Raw genomic sequence first — 11,121 nt, 5'->3', positions numbered from 1 at the left:
GACACTTTTTAGCGCGGACCCGACGTCCATATAATTGTAAGTCAATGTTTACAGTAGAGCAGTTTGAAGTTATATTTTGACTTAGAATAATAAGTTTTAATAGTGTCGTGAAAGTGACACCCGATTATGATAGCTAATTTTATGTGCTTTTCTTAGGCCTTTGCACGATTTAAAAATTTTATGTATTTTTCTACATATTTCACATTCAATAGTTTACCTTGTAAAATTTGCTAGAAATGAATCGAAGTAGACTCGTTAGTATTCAGGGCTTGTAAAGAACAAATATTGAATCTATTCGATAATTTTCATTGACAGCTTTTATAGAATCAATAAAAGTTAACTACCGAAAGTGTTACTTTCGATTATTTATGTGGTAGATCAAACTATTAGGCTACTAAACGCTGTGGAAATCATTTATCAGACCATCACATGTCTTGTCACGTTCTGTAGACCAAGCGGAAAAGTCATCGTCGTAAATATCATTTAGAAATTTGAATTCTTCTTCAGTATAATTGTTGTCACGCACAGGAGATTCTAAAAGACATATTTTGTAGTAACATGCTTTAATTACAAAATCAGAATAAATCGTGTATATTTATTTTTTCAAACAAAGGTTTCAGGCTCTTTACAGTTCCCATGTTCACGGCTGACTGAGATGGTAAAGTCGTCAACCAGTTATGTCTAATATTAACTCAAACTACACTCAAACTTAAACATTTAAAAAATCGAAATTGCCAATTTGCGAAGTATCTAGCGTAGAACAACGTTGTAACTGGTACACTCGATAGATGTTTTCCATAGAAAACCATGGAAGTGGTACATTCGCTAGCTCTAAGACTAGAAATAAACACGTATACTGTCGAAAGTGTCAGTTACAACTTTGTCGAAATTACATACATCTAGAACACTATCGAATCTCCCCCTTTCGATATTTTTTCTTGTCTGATCAGCCATCTAATTACTTGAATGAGAAAAAACGACACAAAGAACTAATTATTTTAAAAATATTTAGAGATATTTTAGATAATTTATTTTTGATATTATGAAGGGATGTAACAAAATTGTAAATATTTACCGAGTTAATTAGATTTTTTTTTTGTTAGACGTGGTTTCACCATGATGTTGTTTATATTTTATAACGAAATTAACCACACACTACCTCGGCTATTCAGTTTTAAACTCCGATTTAAAAGTACAAAAACCAAAAGAAAAAATAACTAACTAAAAGAAGCTAAAAGTAAACGCAAGAGACATGCCCTCACTCTTTTACATCGCATCGCGGCGAATACTAACGATTCGGTCAGTTACAAACTGTGTGCGGTGTGCGCACACCGTCGCTTTAGAACAGTATCGACTGTACCTTATTCGATAATGTTTGTCGCTCATAGTGTGAAGTACCGATAGTATTCAATTTAAAACTTCCTTTAATATGATTTTTTTACCAAACTATATATTTTTCTAATAATATGTGTATATCATATTCTCTTACAATTGATGCAATAAAAAGAAATTTAGATTTTGCAGTTTCGATACTGTTTGTTGCGGCAGTCGATATATTTCAAAGATATTTCATATGAATAGAATCTTGTAACAACAGGAACTTTCCAAAGATGTTACTGCTTTCTATTACAATAAAAACATAACTTCTGAACTTATACTCAAGGCGCGGCAATTTTTTAACGGGGAGAATTTTCTACCGTAAAGATATAACGATATCCCGCGAAAAGTATCAGAAAATTAAACTATTGAATAAAAATTATTATAATTATATTATATTACTACTAAGTTACATCTGGCAGTACGGTCAATTAGACGCCTCAGTCTGTTCCCTAAGCCTGTTCCTAATGACAAATAAATTTATAGTAGGTACTATTTTTAGTGGGGACTTATTAGTGTTATTTGTTTCTTTTTTTGGAAAGATTTAGGTCCCAATTAAATTTTCCTTCTCTGTCACTTCTCTAATTTGCATTCAAGCTACGCGCTTACATAAGCCATAGTACTAAGCAGCAAATTACACAATTAATTCATTTGAGAGTTGTGGTGTACTTCGCACTTAATACACGCCTTAAAGTTTTATTCTTAGTCGTACCCATTCCCATGTGCATTGTCAGAGATACACTCAGCGGTAGGCACTTATCGTGTAAGCTCGACCGGGTGATGAAGCCCTGACTGTACTTACAATTTGCTGTAGGAAATGTCAAATTTAATTTCTAAAAAACTAAAAAAATCATGACACATAATATAATATAAGTATAAGATTGCATCAATTTCGGTTTCTTAATGATAAAATCCGACCAAGCATGACGTACGTACATAGTCATACACGGGTACACGACCATAATGGGGTTCTATAACTATCAGGTAGCGTAATTCAGCTTGTAACATTCTGTTTGAACTCCATTAAAAAAGTTCATAGCCACATTAACTTGCCAAAATTTTATGAGCTCCTTGTATTAAAGTGTTATTTAAAACGTATGTTGGTTAATTTGTGTGTTTCAAACACAAATTAAAAGAGCACTTCCTGTCGAACCACAGACATATTATATGTCTGTGTGTCCAACGCAATAGTTAGTTAATCGGTAACATGTATATAAACTAGTAATTTGTTATTGTAATGTATATATTCTGCTTATGTATGTATTTATGTATATACAGTTCATGTATATTACCATCATTTATATATTTTTAGGCACATTTAAATTTTAATTTAATTGTAATAATTAGTCCCGCAGACTTCACTTTACACCACGGCTAGGGTTGACTGGAAGAGAACTCTTCTAGAGATAAATATGTCCTTTGTAACGTGTGTTTTATGTGTCTTTTCTTTGTGCAATAAATATATATATATATATAATTCTTATAACTTTCCAGGCATTGGCACATAAAGATTTCTTTTGTCTTTGAAAAATATCGGTTACGCTGATTTCGCGTAACAATTTTGTCTTAAAAACTGACACGAGTTCATAATGAACCCTATAATGAACATTTCACACATGAACAGTTCATAATGAACGCGCGTTTGTTGCGCGTTTCAGTGTGACAGGCGCTTCGGCGCCCGCCTCTGTGTGGTGTGAGCTTTATTCTTATATAACTGACACCGGCAATTTCAATTCCACTATAATAATGTCGATTATGTTAGTTATGATCACGAGTGCAGATACATTATGTGCTTTTCATAAATTGCAATGTATTTTCGAAATAATACACACCATTTTGTTATCAAGGCTATTTATTTCTGTACAAAAATAATTGGTATTTTGTCAATATTTAATCTTCAGTCATCGGTGTTAAATGTAGTAGATACTATTGTAACTCGTTGATTCCCAAAGTGGCCTATATCGACCCCTAAAGATTATTTCCAAGTGGTCTATGTCAGCGAGAAAAATAGACAGTACATGAGAATTTAATGGGGGTCCAATCAATCAAAATCATTTATTTGTCACAAACAACCATGTTTGTAGCAAATAAATGATTGAAAGAGAGAGATGATGATGGAAAGAGAGGAGTATAAGCACCCTGTATCTACGGTCTCTGTACATCCCCCATTAGTCTATTAAACACTATCACGACACCGATAATAGAAAGTTAAATAATCTCATAAACTTTATATTACATCTATACTTGTTGCGTCACAGACGGTATCGTCATAGTACAGCGTATTTAGCGTATTAAGGTGAGGTCAGACGTACGAAAGTCAGTGAGTTGTGAGTGGCGTTTTTTGAGTCTCGTAGTTACGTTCGAAGTTCGTTTGTCCGGGATGATTTTTTTTTTAATGCACACACTCATAGCCCCGCACTAGGGAAACCATGTATCGCGGGTGCCATGGACAAACGCAAACTACACTCAAAGTCACAGCAGAAATAAAGGCCATACAGATATTTCTCCCAGCCCGGGAATCGAACCCGACACCTCTGCGTGGCAGTCCAGAATTGTAACCGTTCGTCCACGGAGACAGCTACATATAGTGTGTGAAGATTTCTTTTTTTTAACGATATCAAGTGACGGCACGAACAAGACGTGCGCCTGACGGTAAGCTACACGTCTGTCCATAACAGTTGCAGTGCCACTCAGAGCGTAAATCGCAAAGATTTTAGGAGCACTGTTGCCAAGTCCCATGTGCCCGTAATTTCACCAGCACCCTTACCCTTCAAAACCGGAATACAGTAATGCTGACATTACTGCTTGGCGTCAGAAATAGGTAAAGTGGCAGTACTTCCCTTCACAAGGACCTCTACCGCTGCTTATTGTTACATATGTACCTAATGGATTAACTAAAATCAGTGTGCATTTGTGAAACATTAGATGACGTTAGAAAAAGAAGCTGATATGAGCTGTTAGTGGATGTAATATTAAATATGGACAGATGAAAATGTGAGCATGATATAGGAAAGTTTATGTGAACACTTAGATCAATTTGTAAATTACTACCACTTGTCAATAAACGTTTCTCTCGCCCTCATTCCCTTACCCCCATCTCCACCCGCACAAGCACGGCCTATAGTGCCACCGAAATTTGGTCTTACAACCCGGACTTTAATACGAATCTGAATGCAGTTTAAATTAAATGACTCAAAAAACGCGACTCACAACTCATAAAATTACTTTCATCTGACCTCACCCTTAGTGTTGTTTACTCTATACAATTATATAGAAAAAAAATGTCAGTATACATTATTGAACCCTCGGAATTCAATAAATTACCAGGAGCCATCAGAAATGCACCTTCCACCACACATTCTTAAAATTCTCTACGGTTTTCATTGTTGGATAATTTTTTTTAAAGCGATTTTAAAATCCAACGCGAGACGAGAACTCCCGTGTGCCAATTTTACATGATTTTGGAAAAAAATATTACATCTAAATTCTTCATTTTTTATATTTAGAAATTAAAAAAATAATAACAACTCAAAAAAAAAACTAAATATTTATTAACATGATTTTAGCAGGCACTCCACAATATGTACATATATACTGACATCGAAGTACAAAATTTAATAAAACATTAAAATTGTGGAATTTTGTTGCTAAAATTTTGTTTTTAAAAATTTTTATTGAAATTTTATAGCAACACTACTAAATTTTTTCTTTCACCAAAATTTTCTTAGAGGGTGGAACAGCATAAACAAATTTCAGGCGTTTTGTTTTAAACAAATTTAGACACGTAACACGCATATCGCAGATGTCCCACGGAATCAACCTTAGACTATTCCTTTATTTTTTTCTATCCTCTAAAGAATCAACAGATGATTCTTTTTGTGGGAATAGTATACCTACATGGATACCTATATTTCAGAATTATTTTTAAATGCTGTTAACGCGAAATAGTTATTTAAAAAAAATATAAGTTTTAAAGGAAATTTATATTTTCCGAAGTTCCGGCAGCATTTTGAAAAAGCGGCAAGAATAGTGTTCAGAGTGCCTGTTAAAATAATATAAATAATATTTACTAAAATTTAAATTTTTTGAGTTATATGGTAATCACTTTTGTTTCTAAGTTTATACTAAAACTAAGAACTTTGAAGGAAGTTTTCTCCAAAACCACGTAAAATTGGCACACGAGATTTTTCATCCCCAGTTTGGATTTTTAAAACGTATCACTTGCTACGGACAACTTGGGAAAGGTGGCCAGCAGCGGATGGATGCGGGCGACAGAGGACCGGTAGAGTTTGCGTGCTCAAGGAGAGGCTTATGTCCAGCAGTGGATACGTGTAAGCAAATGATGATGATGCTGATCAATTGCTAATCACTTGAAATATTTGTCTGACAGGATGTTTGAACTCTATGCAATGGGCTATTCTTGGTAACAGAATGTTAAGAAGAAAATTTTGAAACGTTTTGCCCGAGAAGAATAGGGCTGCGAGTGGTGTCTTTATAAAAGCGTTTTTGTGAACTAAACCAGCAACGACTCTGACGGTAGATCTGTTTGGAAAGTAGTTACCATCCCAGGTAGATGTTTGCGCCAATATTACAAATATGTCACCCGACATAACAATTTGGCTGAGCATAAGATGGCGTTGTCACTCCAATCATAATCCGGAATAGAATTGCAATTTTGAAGTAGACATATATACGACTGTGGTACCTAAGGTAAGAAAGAAGTAGGTAATTAATTCCAGATGGGTATATGTAAAGGAATGACTTAAAAATCTGAAGAGAAACAGCTTATCATGGATAGATACAGATTGGAAAGGAAATGAAGATACTAGAATTAAAATATTGCAAATGCTGAGGTGCAAGGTTCCCTTGGACGATCAGATTAATTTCTCTTCTGCATGACTAAACCTCTATAGGGGTAGTAGAAGTATAAGTAGTGGTTCCTGTATTATGTCCCACTTCGCTTCGCGTCTTCAAGCCTTGACGTTCTAAAATTGAGCCTGAATTAATTTTAGAATTCAAATTTTGGACATCAGATAACAATTTTGTCAAATCTTTAACGTTCATGGCATCCTTTGGCATTTGTTTTCTTGTATTAATATGTTGAAGAGGTAAAATTTTAAGTGTTTGAAGAGGTAGTCCTTCATTTTGGGTGTTCAAACCTTGAACAGAATAGTCAGTGCCATTAACAATCGTAGCACTCATAAATGTTCCGTTTGTTGAAACTAATTGGGCGATTTGTTCCTTGGACCCGAACATTAATTCCGGAGACACTTCTACTTCCGAATTTAATGCCAATTGCTTGTGTAATTCCTGTGTACCTGATTGGTGTGCTGATTTCTGTTGCAAAATGTTCTTCAGTGACATAAATGGTATTTTGTATTTCACGTAAGAGTAGTTAATCGGCATTTTTTGGTGAAGCAGATATATCAATTCAATAATGCTCGTTTTTGAAGGTACGTTGTTCAATTCCTTCAGATTCGGTACGCCAGAAATCTGATTGAGATTTGATGTTTTGCCATAAACCGTGAAATTTCGAACTTCACGTTGACTTTGATTTAAGATGTTATTTATTCGAGATTGCGTAGGTTGATTGATTTGATTCTGTGATAAAGCAATTTGATTACTAAATCCTGGAGGTAAATTTTGATTACGATAGCCTTGGTTTATTTTTGGTAATGTGAAAGCTGGTAAAACGACTGGTAATGTCTTAAAATTATTGGGGCTTAGACTGGAAACAGTATTAAGTGGTTGGTTTATAGTGGGATTTTGAAATGTGATTGGAATTACAGATTCGCTTGGAGTTTTCTGTATATACGGGTTAAAGGTTCCAATGGGTAAATTTGGCATTAAGCTGTAGGGCATTTTCTGCTGAGCCAAAGAATTTACTTGATAATTATAACTAGACATTGATGCAAACTGTTGAACTGGATTAATTTGTGGAGTAATATTGCTATATGCTGGCTGACTTTGAATTGGACGGTTTAGAATTCGATTTGGAACTGGTTTGAGATTGTTGAAACGTTGAACTATGTCATCTGGCATAGTGGGGTATATATTTGCCAATACGTTGTCGTTAAGCAAAGCCCTAGTGAATTCTGCTTTGTCTTGGTTTGTTTTTGGATCATGTGTTGGAGTCTTTAAAGCTTTAGTTAACTTCATAGCCTGCAGAAGCTTGTGTAAAACACCGTTTTGAAGACGTGGGCTTTGATTTGGCAACTTGTTTGTTGGATATGGATTTTTATCAATTGTTGAAGACGCTTCTCCATATTCTGGTGAAATAAATGCAGGCACATTGTATTTGTATGTAGGTTCAGCGAAATTCATAGGTTTCTCTTGGTATTGTTGTTGACTTAGAATTTTAGGATACTGCACCTTTTCCAAGGGCACGAAATTATACGTTATGTTGGGCAACAATCGATTTTTTTGTAAGTCAGATTGCTGGGTGCTGTATCGGTTTAGAGTAAATCTTACGGGGTTTGGAAAAGTCTGACCTTGCACAGATACCTGTTCAGGAGAACCTTCCAGATAATCACTGTCAGGTATCTGAGGAGTAACCGAAGCATTCGGTTGATTTGGACTCGCCATTGAATTTTGTGATAGTATAGTGGAGTAAAAATTGAATTGGCTCGTGCTTACAGTTGGGTTAGATATTGGATTATTCGTAAGAAAATGTTGTTCATGGGCATATCCGACATGAAGACCATTGTTATTATCTGGTCTGTAATTTTCAAGTACCGATGGTCCCAAATTGCTTGGATTTGCCTGTTGATTCTGTAAGTATTGTATTAAGTTTTCACTTGGTACTTGCAGAATTGGTTTGATTGGATGAAAATTGACACTGTGTTCATAATACGACATGGGTGCATAGTTGTTTCTGTAACTTTCACATGTATTCATATCGTATACATGACTGTATGCATTCTGCGCCGTATTTACAAGTTTTGAAAATGCGTCTTTGCAACTTCGTTGGTTTATACTTGGTATGTAATATTGTAGCGGTTTAGTTTGTGATTGACTTAAAGTATTAATCGTTGATGGCATTAATTGACCAGTTTCAGGAAATACCTTAGCATTGCTTAGCTGTGTTTGCAGATTTGAAAATGATTTGAAAATAACTGGATGTTTTACAATCGAAGACTGTTCAATGTATTTTTTTATTAAATCCAGCACGCTATTCACGACATGCACATTTAAAGGTTCATTGTTATTAAGATTCGCTTTCAATATTCCCAATAGTTCAGTCAAAATCTTCAAAAGCGTTTTAGAAGTTCTGCAAGGTATGATTGTTGCTCTGTCATCGAGTCTTGGAAAAACGTTCAAGGTCTGGAAGTCAAATCGAAATTTTAATGGTCATACATGCGAGGTGCCTAATTAGCAACTTAATTGTTTTCGTGTTATAGAACCAAGTAACGTGAAACTCACTTCTTGTTGATTTACAACGCTTGCTAACGGTTGTGCATATGCATATGCATTTGGTACAGACGCAAACGTGTACGGCTGAAAAAGAGACAAGGCCTTTATAAATATTATGTCAGAATGATAAGAGTGCTGCTGCAAAAATATGATGGTGCTATTGGAGAAAGTGCTCAAAAATAGCAAAGATGTTTTTTAAAAATAGATATGTTAAATTAATAGTGCAAGGCATTGGTCTTTGCCGACTCCGATGGAAAACGGGAGTGAAGTGTCTGTGTACATAATTTGACCTGTATTACATAGAAAAAATCATTGCTCGACAGAAAACAAAAGGATTATCGAACAGACATTACAAGAACCTTCCGGAATACAATTATCTTGTCGAACTACAATATTGTGGACATAACATCATTGATTGTGGAGCTTTCCCCAAATTCTGAAGAAGATGGTCCACAAAAAATTTAAAACAGAGTTTTGATTGTTGTTATGAATGAATGTCAAGTTAAAGAGATGAACTTTCTAATCTCCGCAGTTTTTAAGCAATGGTATTTTATCACTTTTGAGATAAAACAAAGAAAAAAAAATTGTACTTACCAATACATCGGAGTAAACAGCCTGCATTAAACAGCAGCTAAGAATGAACTCGAACATTTCTCAATTTCAGCTTCAATACTGAATCATATTGTCAAATTAAATGACTTTCAACCGCTGCATTTGCAGCTTGTAGCATTTAAGTATACCGTGAAATTAGTTTACGCGTCAGTGACTATTTTCAATATATCTTGTGCCAAAACATTACGTTGAATTGTTGTAATGATAAAGTAAAAATAATCTTTTTTGACTGAAATGAAATACATGGGCGAAATTTATTTATATTTATCGATTTGGTGCGGAATTTTGAAAATATCGTGGACGAATAGTGTCCAATGAAAGAGTATGCAGATGGTAAGTAAGAAATTAGAGGTCTGTCTGTAATGCGTAATGATAAAAACGACCTATATGCACGGAAAAATCCAGGGAACGTACTTCGTAGCTTAAGAATCTCCGGATATGGTTCACCCTGAGCACAAGATCCTTGTTCCGTGCAGCTGTGTCTAAAATACAGATAGCCCTAATGATAGCCGACCTCCGGTAGGAGATGGCACCTCAAGAAGAAGATCGATTTGGTTCAAACTCGACTGTTGTGATGTTCTCTTATTGGACACTGGTGAATAATGGCAACAAATACTTTTCAAGCAATTGCCGTGAAATAAAATTAGAAGTGTAAATTGTCCATTGTCTCAAGCAGAACAAATCATAAATTGTGTTGATTGTGAGCTCTGTACCTAATTTCCAACAATTCTTTCAAACAAATGAATTTGGTAGCTGTAGAGTTTCTTGTGAAACAGTCCGACTAGGGAAGTGCCGCTTTACCTATTTCTGCAGTAATATGAGCATTACAGCGTTTTGAAACTGAAGGGTATATAAGGTTGCTGGTTAAATTTGAGGCACGTGGGCCTTGTTAACTTATGTCTCACGGTGACGGGTACAGTCGCAGTAACCCTCAGATCTTTGCGATTTTAAAGCTCTGAGTGGCACTCCAACTGTCATGGATAGGCATGTCGCTTACCACCAGGCGCACGACTTGTTCGTTCTGTCTCGTCAGTTGATATTAAAAAAATAAAAGGAAATAGTTCCAATGTCTTAACGTAGTGCATATTGTGATATAATTAAGCCTACTTAATTTATTGATCATGTTTTTACTACCATAGCATAAGCTCCTATAATTCTTTAAATTTAACTTTATCAAGAAAAAATCTATGTTGTATGCTTTCTTTAAATAGGAATACCCTGTTTGAAATTAAAATATAAAACTAAAAATTGAGCCATTAATCATAATGTAATAGTGATAGAAATTTCATAGAAAGAAAAAGACTGTTTAATTAAACTTAAACAACAATTTATTATTAAAAGGTGTGAATTCAATATAAAATAACTCCTCCCCTGGCTCGAATACATGCGAAGATCCTCCTGGGCATGCTGAGGATCAAGTTATCCAGCATTTCCTGGGGTAACCTATCCCATTCTTCAATAGCGGCTTCCCTGAGCTCTGGAACTGTCTGGGGACGTGGCTCACGGTTCCATACTGCTCGTTTAAGAGCATCCCACGCGTGCTCTATTGGGTTTAAGTCGGGCGAGCCGGCAGGCCAGTCTAATCGTGTGATATCGTATTCTTGAAGAGCAGCATTGACTCGTTGAGCTCGATGTGCGGGCGCATTATCATCGACCAGTACAAATTGGTGCCCATGGTTTACTCGGAATGGTCTGACGATATCATCAATAGCAACTGCT

The 11,121-nt window shown here is 35.4% G+C and overlaps 1 protein-coding gene across 1 annotated transcript; it reads right to left on the bottom strand.

Annotated features, from left to right (window-relative positions):
- Positions 1-4,974: 4,974 nt before the first annotated feature.
- LOC113228393 lies at positions 4,975-9,393 on the bottom strand. The gene is made up of 3 exons (XM_026461670.1): positions 9,385-9,393; positions 8,800-8,874; positions 4,975-8,700 (listed from the first exon to the last, which is right to left on the bottom strand). The coding sequence occupies exon 3, from the start codon at positions 8,416-8,418 to the stop codon at positions 6,277-6,279; it is 2,142 nt and encodes a 713-aa protein (XP_026317455.1). The 5' UTR covers positions 8,419-8,700; positions 8,800-8,874; positions 9,385-9,393; the 3' UTR covers positions 4,975-6,276.
- Positions 9,394-11,121: the final 1,728 nt, after the last annotated feature.

This window comes from Hyposmocoma kahamanoa, unplaced genomic scaffold, assembly GCF_003589595.1.
Source record: "Hyposmocoma kahamanoa isolate Upper Pololo Valley unplaced genomic scaffold, ASM358959v1 230, whole genome shotgun sequence".
NCBI lineage: Eukaryota > Metazoa > Arthropoda > Insecta > Lepidoptera > Cosmopterigidae > Hyposmocoma > Hyposmocoma kahamanoa.
This window is presented reverse-complemented; position numbering and strand designations above follow the sequence as displayed.

Excerpts from the sequence above, each read along its gene's own strand:
- LOC113228393 (XM_026461670.1), bottom strand. The coding sequence starts at position 8,418 with ATGCCATCAACGATTAATACTTTAAGTCAATCACAAACTAAACCGCTA.